The sequence below is a fragment of the Uloborus diversus genome, chromosome 9, assembly GCF_026930045.1.
Source record: "Uloborus diversus isolate 005 chromosome 9, Udiv.v.3.1, whole genome shotgun sequence".
In the NCBI taxonomy this organism is placed as follows: domain Eukaryota; kingdom Metazoa; phylum Arthropoda; class Arachnida; order Araneae; family Uloboridae; genus Uloborus; species Uloborus diversus.
The window spans coordinates 76,888,737-76,907,629 of NC_072739.1; the positions used below are offsets into that span (position 1 = coordinate 76,888,737).

General features: G+C 33.2%; 1 protein-coding gene across 1 annotated transcript in view; it reads left to right on the forward strand.

Annotated features, from left to right (window-relative positions):
* Positions 1 to 702: 702 nt before the first annotated feature.
* Positions 703 to 18,893, forward strand: part of LOC129229658 (trichohyalin-like) — a 131,213-nt gene continuing 113,022 nt past the window's right edge. Inside the window, exon 1 of the mRNA XM_054864017.1 lies at positions 703 to 2,266. Within this exon, the coding sequence (XP_054719992.1) occupies positions 1,779 to 2,266 (488 nt within the window). The 5' untranslated portion in view covers positions 703 to 1,778. The remainder of the gene's footprint in view (positions 2,267 to 18,893) is intronic.

The following is an 18,893-nucleotide window of genomic DNA, read 5'->3' on the forward strand; positions in this document are numbered from 1 at the left end:
CCAATCCTCTTAATGAGTAACACTGGTTGCCGATTGTTGGTGTAGAAGAATCAAAAAGTTCAAGTTCTGTGACTTAATTTTTTCAGTTAATCTGATGTGAGTTTTTTTTTTTGCAAATATCAGACTGAAAATTGGTTTGAAGTTTAAAACATGAATGGATATTGTTGAGCTAAAAGAAAAAACCACATCTACTTTTCATTTGAGTTATATTAATCATGCACCGGTTTAACTTCTAAAAATAAATACAGAATTATTTCAGCGCTCATTAAATAGTGGATTCAATTCAAATTGATACGAAGAAATAAGGAGAAATTAATAAAAGCTATAATCGTTTAATTAAAAGTTACTAAAGGGCCCAAACAAATGTGTAAGCCCACATTTAATGTGTGCCCACATTTAACGCTGTCTTTTTTTTTTTTTCGCGCTGGATGATTTAGTGGATTAAATTACTTTATGCTAGATTATTGATTTGTTTCATGAATCAAAATAGTTTCAAATCCACAAAGGATAAAAGAATTTTACCCTCAGCTCGTAGATTCCAACAGTGAAAATATATACATAAATAATGGTACATTGTAACATTTCTTTACAATTTGAAACTCTCTTTCATTTTTGTGTTATATCTTAATTTAAATTTGTTTAGGAAAAATTCTTTTATTTTATTTTATCAATCATTTTTTACTCGGATCTTATTGCTTGAAACTTAATATAATTTCTGAGCAAATGTAATTTGAAGAATACAATATGATTAAAGAAACGATTTGATGTTTAAAAAGGTTAGATTAAAACAACGAAATGTGTTATTTGCAGTAGAATTAATAGTTAACTGAATTTTGCAAACCGAAAAAAAAAATCAAAATATAACGTTGCAATTAAGTTAATTTTATTCGGAATAAATTGAACACAAAATGCTGTTTGCGGAAAAGGTTTAAAAAATTAAGGAAAAAGTTAAATTAAATTTATATTTATGCAAATGTATCAACAGAAAACGAGAAAATTATAATTTTCATAGATTTGGCACTTTTGTACTGGAGTATTCCATGTAAAAATCATCTTTCATCAGTTTGTAGAACAGTAAGAGGTATGAGTAAAGCTAATATTAACCGCTAAAAAGCTTCGGTTGCCTGTTCTACTTTAATGTAAAAGTATGTCTACAACTATGAAAAGGATAATGCAACAATAGTGGACTCGATTAATGACCAAATAAAGTTTTAACAGTAAAAAATACGAAATGAAATACTGGCATTCTTGATAGTGTCGTATCGTGTAAAAAAATTGAAACTGAACTCTTTGAAAGAAAAAAAAAACCTTGATGACCCATATTGCTCAAAGGAGTCACACAGGAGCTCAAAAGAAATAGCAATTAGTGTTCAAGAGCCGAAAAAATTCAAAAGAATGAACCATTTGAAGGAATTGCATCTTTGATGGAATTACCATTAAGTACTTGTTGGAATAGTGTTGCTGTTGATAAATCCGACGGAATCGTTAAACTTGCTGATGACAACAAGAAAAAACTCTGCTTGGATTGTATATCCATAGAAAAAAGTGTTTGAGTGGCTCACACGTTAAAAAGATTGCGTGAAAGGAATGTGCTGCTAAATGATATACCAGAAATTATTTCCTGGAATCGTGTGATTGTTGATAATTCCCTCAACCAGACGTACATAGCTAGCAAAAGAAGAACCTTTGATGGAATCTCTTAGCTGGAGACATTGTCCATGCCATTCGAATAGATCTCGAGAATTGCTGACTAATTTCAGCACCCACTTCAGCCTCCGATGTCTGTAAGAGATCTGTACGGCGGTGGTCCTCCAGTGTCCCGATCGCCGAAGCCAACGCCGACCCGTCGTCTCGACATGCCCGTCGGTGGCGGGTACGGGGGCAGCCCGTCTGTCACTGCCAAGATGTACCCTTCCATTTCGCAGCCCCCCTCTGCCCGGGCGAGCCCCGTGGCCGCCCCTTCCCCCCAGCCGGGGCGCAAGGGGCGCCACTTTGGAATCAGTCGGTCCAGCAACAGCAGCCCCCTCACCTTGCAGGACCCCTCGCTGCACCACCTGCCCCACTCGTACAGCAGCGGGGGCTTCGGGGATGGCTATTACACCCTGGGCCCCGAAGGGGACCCCTCGGGCATGGACCCCAGGGGCATGATGCACAGGAGCAGATCGGCTGCCAGGACTCCCCTCCGCAGCACCTATCACATCCTGGACAGAGACCCGGCTATGGAGATCGGTGGTATGGGAGGCATTGGAGGAATGGGAAGAGACAGGTAAAAGAAATATTTCTTTCCTTTACATCGTAAATTGATTATTCTTAGTAAAGATCAAGATTGGCGAATTGGCGACTGAGTAAAAAAAATGTGGCGACTAAAATTTTTTGAACCATTCGCCACTCAATACTTTCCTTAACACCCCTGTGTTATCAGATAACAATAGTCTCTTTATTTAAACTGATAATTTTTACTTTTCAGTTGCAAGTTAAAAAACTAATTTGTTGTTTACTTACTTTTTCAATTTACAAAAAAAAAAAAAAAAAAAAAAAATGTAGCGTCTAAAAGAATGGACGGTTGACTGATAAATTTTCTTCTACTCAACACTGGTGACCAGAAAAATTTCCCAAACTTGATCTTTAGTAAAATGCCGGATAGCTTGTTCAAAAAACTTGCTATAATCTCTGCTTGTGTTTCTCGACAGGTTGTGAGGTTTTTTGGTTTGTTATTGGTCAAATATGTTTGGGTGAGCCATTGGTTATGCAAAATATTTGATTTTATATTTCTTCAGAGATGCCTTGTTAACTTTAGATACCTAGCATTCGAAGAGCAATTCATCATGTTCTACCATTTTAAGCTCATTAATACTCAGTTCTTCGATATCACGGCAATGATACCATTTTTTAATGCTTATTATGATGATAATCATAACTTTCACAGTAATTAGTATTAATTTTATAGCAAACAACTTGTTACAAAGATAAGGTCCATCTTTCGTCATTAGCATAGCAAAAGTTTCACATTTCTTGGGCTCTATTATGAGCATATACCCAAACTTACAATGCAGAGCAATTTCTCTGACTAACTTAGTTTAGCTACTTATTTCTAATACGTCTACTTCGCGCCTCGTATCAGAACTCGATTACGTTGCGTCATAAGTATTCCTAAACACCGTCTTTTTTATTGGTTACCTTCAGCATTTCAGGCACATGTGCACACGTTAACTGTGCGTAGTAAAAATTCCTATCTCTGAAGCAATGGCGTAGCGAGAAATTTTTCATGGGGGGGGGGGAGTTCATGTGAAATTTTTTGAAGTTAAAGGCTGAAAAGCGCTATTTCAGGCCCTTGCATGTGTGTTCATGCACGTAGATTTGTCAATTCATGAAGGGGGTTATGACCCCCCCCCCCATTCCCTTTTAACTAAGCCACTGATGTGAAGTATCGTAAAACTTATAACTCAACGTCAATTATTTGTTTACATTGTCAACTTTTTTCAACCTCCTAAATAGAAAAATAATTATAGTAACAATGCAGGTAGCATTTCAAGGCAGCGTGTACTCGATCAAAAAGTTCTAGGCACTTTGTGCAGCCTTCCTAATAGATAGGCTTGCCAGACGTTCCGGTTTGACCGGGGCAGTCCCGGTTTTCAGGCAAAATCCCAGCGTCCCGGCCGGTTTTCTTCATGTCCCGGAAAAAGATAAATTTGATTAGATGACCAAAAAAGTCTAAAAATAATTAACTGTTAAAGATTATTTTGAAAAATTATTTTGTCATTTGAAACATAGACTTGTTAATATTTATTATACTAATTTTACATCTAAGAAATAAAATGTTTAAATTTATCTGCTTTTGTCATTCATTGTTACCCCTGGTTTAGACTCATAATTAGTCATTATTCATAGCATTAAGAATGAACTACTCTCTAAAACACGCTAAAAACCAAAAACCAGACAAGGGTGAGTTCCCTTCAAGTGTGTTTGGGATCCGAAACTTCCAAAAAAATTTGGTCTAACAACATATTCTAAAACTGAAAAACTTAAATTAAAAAAAAAAAAAACTTTTAAAATGTTTCTTTTCAATTTTGTTTGCGTATTGGAAAAAGTTTTACAGGGGAGGGGGGGGGGGGGTAGTTTCGAAAAATTTCACTGTCTTCAGAAAATTTTACTGTGAGTTTACTATCTCCCCCTGATTCCCTTTTGAATACTCACGACGAGAGAGGGGGGTAGGGATCCCGGTGTCTCGGTTGAACATTTCAGAAATCTGGCAAGCCTACTAATAGACAAAGAAATTTCGATATCAATGCATGTAGCGTATAAGGGCAATATTTATATCCATAGTGTAGGAAGCTTTAGATATTCCATAGTCAACTTGTAACTGATAGCGTGCAAAATACCAATGAACTGCATTTGGGACAAACCTAATATTGTGAAGGCTAAGCAGGTCCTAATCACAGCATAACGACACTGCCAGGCTGGGTTTGCCCAACTGTAGTGATCCATAAGTGATGTGTTATTTATTTATTTATTTATTTAAACCCCACCAATCACCACCGTACCAACCCCGGTGAGGGTTTAACCGGATGTGGTGACTGGGGGGAACATGACAGATCACGAGCGATACTCGCTGGAACAATTTTGATAATTACAAAAACCAATAACAATAATAAGATAACAAACAATAAAAAGAAATAAATAAAAAGAACTAATATACAAGTGAAGAAGCTAAATAAGACTGGGATGGCTGGTAAATAAAATGTAAACACGCAGTTTTGAAAGTTTTTAGGCTGGATATTTAAAGTTATTTGCTTGAGAAATGAGAAGCGACATTATTTTATAGATATTCTTGCGTGTAACTGGATGAGATAGAATGTGTGAACTATTTTTGGAGAAAGAAAAGTTGGAATTATAAGTGCAATGGAAAGAGCTGGTTAGAGGACAGTTGAATATGTAATGTTCAGGAGTTCCAGGTTGACTGCATACACATAATGGTGAGCTAATTAACTTAAATCTGTGTAGATACGATGGAAATGATCCATGTGCACTTAGAAATTGTACTTCTACTGGATGTTTGCAGCGTTGTTTTAGTTTTACTTTTGGCAGGAAATCATGAACTCTCCGACCAGTTTCTGCAGTGTCCCAGATTTCCTGCCAATTTTGAAGAAGTTCATAAGCGATGTGTTAGAAAAAGTGGTTTCCTGTTTTTTTTATGGGAGAGGATAAGCAATACAAAGTAACAGCTCAAAGAACATGTTTTTTAGGGATGCAGAGGGGGGGGGGAGGTGAGCCAAAGAATGCAATAAAGTGTCAAAATAAAACTTCAAATTATAATAACAATCCAGTAAATATTTCCTCCCTTAAGTTTTGAGTGAATGATAAACACAACCTATGCCATTCAAAAAGGACTGGTGAATAATTAAAATGCTTCCCTGTAATACAAAAGTTTTATTTCTATCGTGAGTCTTTACGACACACCTTGTTTTTTTTTTTTTTCTTCTTTGGCTAATGGTGAAGCACGGATTATACGTTTTTGAAGGGACCGCAAGAACAAAGTGCATAAATGAAAATACGTATAATAGGTAATAGGTATACTACACATTAATAAGTATTGAACTCTGCAGTAATCAATTTAAGAAACGTATAAGTGATGAAAACGTGCAAAAGAGAAACGTATAAACGGTGCTTCAAGATTCTGATGTCTCAATAGCATGGGGAAAATATAATTCATGAATTATTATCCCCTGAGGCAATTTCGGGGGTTATAAATTTTATGTGTCTGTGGCATCGCAGCTCCTTAACTTATGAACCGATTTTCATAATTATTTTATTTTGTTCGAAAGCAAACCACGGTTTGCGTCGAAAGTGCTCGAGCTTGGCCGCATCTTTGTCCAACTTTAATTATCGTACATAATAATTATAAAGCCATATACATCAGCATTTTTTCTCAACTTTGGTATTGAAAACATACTTGCACCATTATAGTAGGGGAGACCGGGGATAGTTGGCGAACTTTTTAAACTTTACTTTTTTAAAGGTTGTAAATAAAGTAGAAAAATTTTCTTTTACTGCTTGGATAATCTATATGGTATCAGCAATAAAGTCGTATTTTTGTTCTGGCAGTACTATGCTTTGTCTATTTTTTATAGAATTTTTTGTGAACCTTCACAGAGTTCGCACACTTGCCCCGTCTCGGGGTAAGTTGGCGAGCTGTATGAGGTAAGTTAGCGAATTGAGAAAAACTCATAAAAGACGCAGAAAATTTCACATATAGCCTCAATGATGCTTTAAATAAGCAAGTAAAACTTACCAATGAATGAAAAAAAGCAAAATTAGTATTGTAGTTGCTTTAAAATTAGTTATGTTACACCATACACATGGTTTAACTGATTTTAGGAGTAAATGCTGAAAAATGGAAACATTATTTGAAATGAACTATTTTATTTGCCTCCGTTCTTCTTTTTTATGTTTCTTTTGGGTTTACGTTCCTTTTTTTTTCTTGGACTCGGAGATTTCTTGTATGTTTTGGGGACTTTTTGTGATATATATATATATATATATATATATATATATGATTTGTATTTTTCTACCAAAATTTTCTCTTCCTGAAGAGCCTTTTTGACTGGAGTATTAAACAGTATTGCTCTAGATCTCTTTAGTTTCCATTCTTTTTGGATCTGACCCTCTCCAGCTTTAGGATAAAGTCGTGCATGATCTGGAGTAACGCTCAGAGATGTATGTGGGGTTAGCTGAAATATAGCGCTATCTTCAGTAAGGAACTCTGAATCTGTATTATTGAATGAAGTAGCAACTGAATCTGCTTTGGGACAGGTACATCCAAATTTATTACTTTCTTCCAACATAATTGCCTGCTGGGACAAACAGATTTACTCGTAGATCCAAGAGCTTGGGAGTTTGACCGATCAGTGATATAACTTGCACGAATTCACAGTCCTGAAAAATGTTTGAATTGCAGGGAAACAACCAGTTCTTTTGAAACCACTCATAATATTTATGGGGCTTGCTTCTTGTGGAAAAGCAACTGTTACCATTGTTGGTGCGTCGTAAATCGTCATTGGCTTTCTTGGTTTATTCACCATCCACCAATCACAGGCAAAATTAGCATGGCCATGTAGGCTCTTATCATGAGGCAGCAACTTGTGGCTACAATGTGCTGGGAAAGAGAGTAGTGTTATCATTTTTAGCAGTGTAGTATTTTCCTTACAAAAATCAAGTCGTTCTATTGACGTGAGATTCGTTAATGTCTAGTAAGAGAATCAGATGTTTTTTTTTTCTTTGATCTAGTGCTTTTAGCAAAATCCTTCAAGAAATCTAGAAATATTTCAGCTGTCATCTACCCACTAGGAAATGATACACCATACAAATGATCTTCCAATTTGTATAAAAATGAAGTTATATGATTATTTTTGCTAAGATTTAAATATACAGTGAAACATGTGTAAGTTGACCACTTGCAGTACATTACATTAGTGCTCAACTTGAGGTTGATACATTTGATATAGGACTAATTCTGTACCAGACTAAAGTCGCCAACTTATTTATCATATGTATCTACCTCTATAAGTTGACCACCTGTCTTAATTTGAGCACTAATTCATTGCGCCACAAGTGGTCAACTTACACAGGTTTCACTTTACTTCTAAGACTTTATTAACGCGATTAGTAATGATTTCAATGTTGAAGTTGAGAAAGCTGAGTGATTTAAAATGGTTATCTGTTGCCATTTTGTATTTGTTAACAATTAAAATACTTGTAATTGGGTTTAATGCATAAAATTAAGGCTTAAACGAACTTTTAATTTTCCTTCTTGATTTTTGCTTTTGTGATTAGCAAATCTTAGTCAATGTGATCTTCTTATCTTTTCCGCGTTTTCTCATTCTGTCTAAAAACATAAATGAATATCTTTATATTTTGTGTTCTGGGTCAAAAAATACGTAAACGATTTTAGTGAAGAAAGGATGCGACAAAACAATGCAGTTTTATTACAACATGGTTAGGAAACTTATAGGTACAGTAAAAGTCAAAATAATTGATTTTATCGAGGAAAGAAAGGACTGAAAATACATAATTTTTAACTTCTTTTGGTATCTTTTAAAAGTAAGAAAGTAAAAAAAAAAAAAAAATCAGCATCTAAGCCCTGAATTTTAACGTCTTGAATTCAACTTATATTTTTCGCAATCACAAACTGCAATAGGACCTTACTTGGTGGGTTTCTTATTTACAAAAACCGGAATGGAATATAAATGGAGAAGAAATTTACCCCCCCCCCCAAAAAAAAAGTATTCCCAAAATAATGTATTTCAGAAAACACGTTTGTTGAAAATCTTTATTTTACAAAAAAAAATTCGTTAAATTCGTAAAAATTCGTTTCTCTGGAGAAGGGAAAAGGTTAAAAATGTTATACATGTTTCATCTCTGAGTTTGAGCTCTAAAATATAGATTTCTAAAAATTGCGATTTTAATAAGAAACTGCGACAAATTCAAATTCACTGTATCCTTTTCTAAAATAAGCTTATGCCCTGTTACTGGGAAAAAACAAATTTCATCGAAAGACTGAGCGAAAAAAAAAATAATATAAAGATTCGTAGATGAATTTGTTTAATGATTAAACTTGCAAAAAACCTTTCTGTTTTACGTAAATTTTTTTCCTACCTTTCTTCAGCATTCTTTTGTTTCTTCTTTATTCTTTCTTTGCTTTCTTTTTTAATTATTTTTTTCACCGAATTAATTTCCCTAATTATTTCCTCCTGATTAACATATTAATGTGCTGTGGTAGCAGAAATATCATTATTCTATAATTAAAGAAAAATACTTTCCGACAGTTTGATGAAAATATCAAACATGAGATGGAAATATTTTTAGGAAATATTTTATTGAACAAGGAATATATTAATTAAAATCCCCCCTATTTAGTATTAAAAATGCTTTTTTTTATTTCGATTGAATTTCTAGAACGTTATCGTGTTTCACAAATACTGTCAAGATTTTAAAGATAAATATGTTAAAATGAAATTGAAGACGCTAGAGCAAGAAAAGAGCATCTATTTTTCGTTGGTTTTGTGTTTTGAACTTAAAATGATGAAAAAATTCTGCACAATTTCCCTCTATGTGCAAAACATTTCTAAAAAATATTCCATAAGATAAAGGGAAGGATATAAGAAAATGAGCCGTAAAATAGGCTACGATTTAGTAGAAAGTGAAGAAAAACATTACCTGTTTTATTCTACTATTTTAAGTGTTTTCATTATAATCTAACTCACTATAGTTGTCACTCGAAAAAATTTTTGAAAAAAAAAAAAAAAAAAAAAAGAACCGACTTCTAAATAGCTCTAAAAAGTGAAAATTAATTTCATTCTTTAAAATTCACCAATAATACTTTTAAACATAGTTTTTGAAGTTGGCACAAAAGCAAAAAGAAAAATCCAATGTAACCATGCTTCTTTCATATTTTTTCAGAAAATCATCCAAAAGTTACGAACGAAATATTTATATCGTTACTCAAATATGCTGTTATCAATGGTAGCGAAGAAACTGGGCCTGGTTAAATTTATAGTAGTAGTTGAGTAATGGCTGTAAATGATGTTATATATCGTTTTTGCACCAACTTCAAAAATTATGTTTAAAAGTATTGTCGATGGTGTTTAAAGAATAAATTATTTTTCACTTTTTTTAGAGCAATTTAGAAGTCGGTTCTATTTTTTTTTTCAAAAATTTATTTATTTCATTCTTTTTTAGTGTAAATCTATTTCAGAAATAGTAAAAAGTTACCATCATGAAACTTCACCTTATTTTTTTCATTGAAAAAAAAGAAAAAACTATAAACACGCCTTAAACTTTAAGCGATTGACACTATAAATTTATCTTTGTTTCCCTCTGGAATTCATTTGTGTGTTAATTTAATTATAACTATTTAAATGCTACGTTTTCCCTAACTGATTTACATTTCACAGCATACAAGTTTCTCGTACTGCAGTCCTGTATCTCCTTATTTAGCCTAGATTATCTGTTATTGGTATAAACGATAACGATAAAAATAGTACTATAGTCTAGGCAAACCTAACCTGTAGCATTGTGAAGGTTAAGCAGATCCTAATCACTGCATTACCTCGCTTCGAGGTTAGGTGTACCCCCTATAGAGCAATGACACTGAAGAAACTAGATGCTTGATTCAGAGCAGCCTTCATTCAAAATTATCACTACAATTTTTATTAATCTTACTGTTGTATGGCACCAAATTTTTGTAACAATGGGTTACAAAATTTAATCATTTAATAGGGAAATTGCATGAAATTTACTGGTTTTTGACCATAATTTTTTTAAAGAACAAATATGGCCAAACAAAGTAATGGGACATAAGTTGAGTCACCCCCTATCCATAAAAAAAAGAATCATCAAAATCGGTTCACTAGGTGAGACGCTGTGAGTGGACAAAAAAAAAAAAAAAAAAAAAAAAAAAAAAAAAAAAAAAAAACCGGAATGAACTGATAACCGAATCCTTTTTGAAGTCGGTTAAAAACTAAAACCAGTTATTTGAAATTAGTTATCAGTTCTATGTTACTTGCAATTAAAAACCAACGACGATTCTTCACAAAGAAAACTTGCTTTTTCAATGCTTAATTTTAGCAATTCCGGCTTTTCTTAGTTTTAATCGGTTCTGAAGTATTTTGTTCGTAAACCAACATCAACAACTGGGAGCTGAACCATACAAGACGAGCATTGCTTTCTTATTAGCACCGAATATGTTTTGGATTGCTGTTAAAAATCCAAAAATTTCTTGGATTAGTAACTGTGTTTGGAACAAGAATGGGGCAGCCCCAACACGTAACAATTATTTAATCAAAAGTAATATTGTATTTAATTTGAATGTCATTGAAATTGGTTTCATAAAAGCAAATTATAATATAAAATTTAAAAAAAAGTGTTTTTACAATGAATTTTTTGAACTGGTTCTTTTTTTTTATTTGTGATCGCCGAAATATACTTTTTTAAGGAGCAGTCTTTTTCTTTCAGCTTTCAGCGTGGTCTTCTCTTCTAAAATAGAAATTAAAAAAAAGTAAAAAGTGAAAAATTGAAAAAGAAAAGAGCGGAGGGGGGGGGGGGGGGAGAGAAGCACAAAAAAAGTAAAAAAGAAAAAAAAAGTGCAAATAAGTGCATGAAAATTGGTTTGAAGGCTGGAATAATTAATCATTGAAATAAAGAAATTATGATTTTAAAAATATCGATCGATAAAACTTTAACTCACATATCACAAAAAGCAAAATTTTATGAATTCAAACATCTAGGATGCCAATTACTTCCCTAAAATTTTCCATTCTTTTTCGACCTGACGCTTGTGCTAATTGGGTCACAAACACGCAAGTGAAAGTTGTTTGCTGTGCATTTCAATGAAACTAATGAAAACAAATAAAAAAATTTCTGATATTCTTTGAATCGATCTTTTCTTTAAAACTTTCAGCTAAACTTTTGCGAGTTTCAGCCGATTACTTTCTAAAAGTCGGATATAAATGATGAATTTTGCTTATGAAAGACAATTAAAGTACGCAATTTCAGTTTAATTAATATTGCTTTATTGAGGTTTTGTTTTAATTAATTCTTTTAAGTCAGAATGTTTTTAAACTTAGCACATCTCTTTAAAGCTTTTCTTTAGAGCTGTAAAAAAAAAAAACATTATTGTATTCAAAATTTATCCAGTTTGTAGATCATTTCCTGCTACTACTATGAGCACCAACATTACTACTACACAATTACTTCATCTTCTACTACTACACAAATACACTTCAGTAAATTCCAAAACTTAGCAAAAATATCCTTCAATTTGAATTTTTCAAGGAAAGCTGAGAACTTCGTCGAATTCCTTCATTTATAAGCTCATGTGTTCTGCATTGAAAAAGGGATTCCTTGTAACACATGTATGCAATACTTTGTAATTTTCGCTCTTTATTAGCGTTTCTTTTATTATTCATGATAATGTAAAGGACAAAAGATCAAAATAAAGTGCGCGGCGTTATAATTTTTAAAAAGTGAGGCATTCTCGCTAAAATATCACCACATCCGAAACTCTTTTTTTTTTTCAAAAATGAAATTTAATAGTTACCCCCATTAAATTTTTTTTTAATTCTTCATTTATTTGTGTATAATCAGTTATCAGTGGCTTGTGCATAAGAAATTTCATGAAGGGTTTAAAAATATTTTAGCGAATCTTTTAGGCATAGAGTGTAACAGAGTGGAGTAATAACGGAGTGGACAACTAAGCCTTTAAAAAAATCGTTAAAATCACCAAGAAAAGTTACAACTACCGAACAAACATAAAGTGAAACAATGATTCTAAAACTTATTCTGTTAGAATTTTCAAAAAAGAGAGAGAGAGAGAGAGGGAGTTGAAAAAAAAAAATCATTTGCCTAAATGTAACATAATGGACTTTCACTAACAGGGGCGCCCCAAACTTAAAGTTTTGGGGAGGCGGAAGTTCTCTATTTGCCTTTTCCTTAGACAGTCTTAAAAGGGTCTTTTGGGCATTTAAAAATTGCAATAATGCCTCTAAATTTGACGAATTGTAAGACAAAATTTGACGAATGCAGAATTTTTTGGAATGTCACAGTGACCTCCCATGATCTCCATACGGGCGCTTTTGTTCATTATCTAAAAGTAACTAAAAAAAAGAAAAATAATATTTCTCAAAGTGTTTGCTGACGGTGGAGTTCTAATCGGTTAACTAGGCATAGCACTTATACTTCTGTTATTCAAATAATATTACCAGATTCAATGCAATTGTTTATTTTATTATCGAATTGACTGCGGGTGGGTGCGAACCGTAGAAAATGTTGAGACACTTATAAAAAGCAATTTTCCCCCTCCAGTGTTGTGTTGTAACTTTATTTTTATTTAAAAGTCTAGAAAATCCCCCGTCACGGGAGACGGGGGAAAATTGCTTCTTCATTTAAGTAAAGCCAGTTTGGGGACACATCGTTGAAATTTTCGGGTCGCATAACAGCAATTGTTTGGCAAAATCAGCGAGGTCAAAGTACATTAATTTTTTTTGGTGCCAAAAAGTTGGCAACAGTTGAAAAAAAAATTTCAAGGATCTCAGGTATTTTCTCGTAAAAATATGTACAAAATTCAAAACATTCTTCATTGTAAAGTAATTTATTTAAAAAATAACTTCATTGCTGGTGATGTCATAACGTTACTTGATCATTGGCTATTATATATATGAGGACACAATGTAATTGATAATTTATGTTGTCGTTGCGTTTGAGCACAATCTTAAATCATCACATTTTAACTCCAAATGATACAAAGTGGGAAACGTAATATTCTCCTTCTTTTTCCAAAGAAAAATATTTTTGAACCCTTTGTAAATTACTTATGTATCAAAAATGGATATTTAATTACACCCAAGGACAATCAGTAAAACATATGAGTTATTCATGGTAATTATTAAAATTGAGTTCAAAAAATCCGAAGTCCGGAACAAGATTTGCATCGTTTTCTTGAGAAAAAAACCCCATTTCCTTAAATTAAAATTTCTAAAGGAATATAGATAACTCGGTTTGTCGGATTTCTTTCAACCATAAACTTCAGCTAAACGAAAACAAGAAGTACACATTCCCTTCTAAAAGAAATTTTTCATCTGTAGTGTGATCAGTTAAAATTTCCTCTCTTCTTTATCCTTACTAATAATAAAGCTGAAAGTCTCTCTGTCCGGATCTCTCTTTGTCTGTCAGGATCTCTGTGACGCGCATAGCACCTAGACCGTTCGACCTATTTTCATGAAATTTGGCATAGAATTAGTTTGTAGCATGGAAGTGTGCACCTCGAAGCGATTTTTCGAAAATTCAATTTTGTTCTTTTTCTATTCCAATTTTAAGAACTTTCCACTGAGCTAATTATCACAACGTGGGCGAGTAAATTACCAAATGATCATAACGTGGAACCGTAACATGGGCAAGCATAGCAAATTAGCGAGAAATTTATCATCCGTTATTTGAAAATATACAGGCGAACCAAATGACCTTTTCATTTTCTACTACGGGCAAAGCCGTGCGGTGCCACTAGTTCAAAATACATTTAAAAGTTTACACAAAATTTATAAAAGCTTTTTAAAAACCAAGTGAATGGCAATTTCTTATTGTACAGCTTACTATATGCTAAGCTTTGGAATCTTCATTCACATTAACAAAAACACAGAACACGTCCGCCTGTGAAAATTCAAGCTGAGAATTTCTTAATGTTTAAATATGCCATAATGAATATATGCAAATCATGTCTGCACTAATGCGTGACGAAGGAAGGAAAATAATACAACAAAGACTCCGTTGTTACGTCAAGAAACAAATACGACTTGCACTTTGAGAAAAGGACAAACACCGCAAACAAAAAAGCTTCAAATGTCAAGGCTTCCCGGCTGATGTCTTTAATCGCAGCTGCAAAAATACACGCGCGGTCACATTTGATTAGTTACAGTTATATGAGCAGAAAAAATATTTAAACAACTGGTAAAAATGTTGAAAAGCTGCTGTCCTTTTTCATATGTATATTAAGGCAGATGCCAAATTCCGAGTTGTCTGCAACATTTTACGCTTTTTTGGACGAAAGAGAAAGTGTCCGAAACTTAATTTAGCCCTCACAGCTGCTGCGTTCGTTTTCAATTTTGTTGATTTTTAATGTAATGTAACTAGACGTTCGAACTATGAATTGTATTCATATTCATATTTTCAAAAAGGGTAGCATTGTTGAATATTCTGGATGTTTCTATAGACGCGTGTATAATTAGGATAGTAATGTGCATAATTTTGATTAATGTTCGTAAATCATTCTGCTGTAACATTATATTCTACATATTTCACCAAATTTCTTCGGAATGAATAGAAAAAGAAAGGGGGCGGAGGGTGAGTATGCCGTCGATGGTAGGTAAACAGCAGTATCTGCAAAAAAAAAAAAAAAAAAAAAAAAAAACGCTTTTGGGATATTTGAAAAAACGCGATTTTGACTACCCACAGGCAATAGTGAAATGTCGGAATTTGACGTTCTTTGCGTGCTTTATTTTTAGCGGAATTCAAGCAAAGTCATAGCACAGACTGCGCCATTGAAGTTTTTTTTTATGGGGGGGGGGAGAGTGTTGAGGGTTATTTTTCTCTTTTTCGGGGCCCTTTCTAGGGAGAGGGGGTTTGTGGAATAAAGGGAGGGGGTGCGCCCTTGCATTTGGGGGGGGGGATGGGCACCCTTGGTTCGAGTTCCATATGCTGCACACATTGGACTCTATTAATGAAAGGTATTGCTTGAGTTTCATAAAATAATTAAACACCTCAAATGACTTTTGTTTTTCTTAGTGACGATGCAGCTGCTAATGTAAATTACTCATAATTAAACTTTTTTCTTTTTTTTTCCTTTCTATTTCTTTTTTTTCCCTATTTTTTATTTTTGGTTTTCCAATTAATGAAAGGTATTACTTTCAGTTTAATAAAATGATTCAACACCTCACATGATTTTTGTTTTTCTTAGTGACGATGTAACTAAGAAAACGTAACGTAAGCTAACGTAACTTACTTATAATTAAACTTTGTTTCTCCCCCCCCCCCCTTTTCCTTTTTTTTACGAGGTCATAAATTTTTGAATTTGTGAAGCATTATGACGAAAATCGCACATTCATTCGACATTTTGTTGCTTTTCTATGAATTTTCAAAATGTGCCAAAGAAGACTTTTCGGACACCCTGCATATTAATTATACGATGATTTGAAATATCAAGTCGCAAAACAAACAACAAAATCGCAAGTAGCGTATAAAACAGCAGCTTTGTGATCGAAACACTCTGTTTCTTTCCAAAACTAGTCAATAACTCTTTCGAAAATACTTAAATCCACCATTAAACTGTATTGAGAAAGCGGAAACCATTCTTTTGAAATACGTTGATCTAAAGCTGGAAAATAAATCAAACGTTTGAACTGATGAATCATAGTTCGGGGAGACTTAACAATTTTCTTCGACTGAAATGAAACGAATGATTAATTACAGGAAGGAAAAGAATGTAAACAAATGTATTTATTATGAGAGAACAGAGTCGAAATTTATTTATTAATGTTTCATGTTTTAGAATGCAGAGTAGAAATTGGATTTTGAATATAGAAAAATTAGTTTTTGTTCAGCTCCGATACAAAGCACTATCAGTTTATTTTGACCTTAAACTTTATAAATGATTTTTTTTGAGCAAAAAAAGAGTACTTATTGATTTCACTGCACCCAAAGCCTGACGTTCATCTAGGGTCGCCAGCTAATCTATTATCTTTGTGGACTGGTAGATACTCGCCAAGTGATGCTTTTTAATTTCACTAAATACCTTTTACAAAAGTATATGCAATATACCGACAGCCCACTTATCCCATTCAGAGACTGCAGTTTCGCCCTTGCTTGGACTCATCAGCCTTGAATTGGGAACAACCGAGCTGGAGGCAGATGCCATCTCAACGAAGCAGCTTGGTTAATCCTTATTCCAGACTGATGGTGGTGTTCCCTGGGGTAACATTGTTAAATTGTAACTTGTCATTTACCCGATCAATTGAAGTGTTTTTAACTTCATGCATGAAATGTTGTAGAGCTTTGCGCTTAAATATTCATTTGCCAATCGGTCTACCCTACCATCTCAATGAAAAATCTTCCTCTTATACTTCTTTTATAATTTAGCATTTTATATTCAATCTTATTTGAATGCCACTTTATGCTTTGAAAAGAAACAACCAACAAAACTTTCAAACCGGGCGAGGAAAGCAGAAATTTCATCTTCGCGAAAAAGATTTTATTTTATGACCGAAGCTCCATGACAATATGCTCTCAAACTGGCGCTGACATCTGTGATCAAAAAGTTCTTTATTCCTGTAAAATTAGTTTCAAAAAAGAAAGTATTTTATATTCAATCTTATTTGAATGCCACTTTATGCTTTGAAAAGAAACAACCAACAAAACTTTCAAACCGGGCGAGAAAGCAGAAATTTCATCTTCGCGAAAAAGATTTTATTTTATGACCGAAGCTCCATGACAATATGCTCTCAAACTGGCGCTGACATCTGTGATCAAAAAGTTCTTATTCCTGTAAAATTAGTTTCAAAAAAGAAAGTATTTTTCTCTTTTTTCTACCGAAAAGCATTTGAGATTTTTAAGCTTTGCTCTTGCTGAGACATTCTTATTGGTAGCATTTTTATATATGTTTGTACAAAGGATTTTATAAGAATTTTGAGTTTTTTTTATCGATTGGTGAACTCTCGATTTAGAATCAAGAGCTGAAATGAAGAAAGCAACTGAAATCGATTGATTCCCTCGGGTACAATTGTGATAGAAATTCTAAGGGATGAAACTCCTTTCTCAGACATTGAATGGATTTTTGAGCTTAAAAAAATTCAAAGATAGATCGCCAATAGTAATATTTTATTTATGCAAGCTACTTCTTTTAATTGTGTGATAAAAATTAAGCTAATCATACACTTTGAAAAAAAAAAAAAAAACTCATTAAGCATAGAAAGAGAACTCGGAAAAATAATGGTAAAGTAAAAAAAGTAATTGTAGTAATCGTGAACATGGTTCTTTGCGCTACATTTCGAAGATGCCGAAACTTTGAGAAATCATCACCATAATCTATGCATATGTATACACTATATGACCAAAAGTACTGAGACACTTTCAAAAATCTGACACATATTTATCTGTTGCATATGTCTGAATAATGATTGGAATAAAAATAACCATAAAAATAAATACTAACAATAACAATTCAAGGAAAACTAATAAAATCGAAAGAGAATCAAGATAAACTATCTGACCAAAAGTATTGGGACACTTTCAAAAATTCACATTTTTGAGTATTTCTCAAGAAATAAGAGACCAATTGCTTTGTAACCTTTGTTACATAAAAAATATGCCCCGGATGTCATTTTCCAATAAAAGTTATATCACCCTTGCGTTTTGGCGATTAGTAAAAAATTGAGGAAAACAAAAAGCTTTTTGATCATCATTTACCGTAAATAGCTGAGCTGTGAATAACAGAAATTAGTAAGATTACAATGTACAATTATTTCTCATACTTTCGGGAAAGTATCACTGATATTCACGAAATTAAAGGCATTTCCTTCAAAACTACGAATTTTTTTGACGGTTTTTTGCTCACAACACGCAAAGTTTTCCATCAAAGTTTAACAAACTTCCAGAAAACTTGGCAGTATACAAGAGAAGTATAAGACGAAAATTTGAAATAAAAATGTTGTATATTTGATAAAGTATAGACATTTAAAACAATTTATTTTTTACTGCGCATGCGCGAAAGGTAGCAATTTATAACTTTTGTAGTCTAAAACCCAACTAGATTCCTCAACCCATGATTAAACTCCAGTTGAATATCATAGAAATTCAGAAAGTTATCAGCGATCTTAATAAACCGAACTTCAATAGTTCTTGGATGGGCGACGAACGGTGAGGGTCGTTCGCAAATTTGCATGCCATCGTTCAGTGTGATTAGGGATTACAATACCGTACCAAAAATGCACTACCGGTATTCGGTATTTTTTTTAACGTGATATGGGAATACCGGTATTAATACCGGTATTAAAAATTTCCCAAGAAACATTCAAAAACGTAATGTTCCGTTGCCATATTTTATTATTTTGGTAAAAAAGTGCATTGTTTACTTATTGTGAACAAATATAAAAAAAGGAACAAATATCATAAAAAAATAAATAATAGCAAAAAAAAAAAAGCACGATGCATTCATTTAATTTTTGCTAAGCCTGGAACTCATTTTAGAGAACAAATTTTTTGCAGTTGAAAATATTCTTTTTGAATTCACGCAGGCCGGTGATGCTGTTAATAATGCGCATCACGCCCCCTGTAGTCACCTGAAAGTCTTTCAT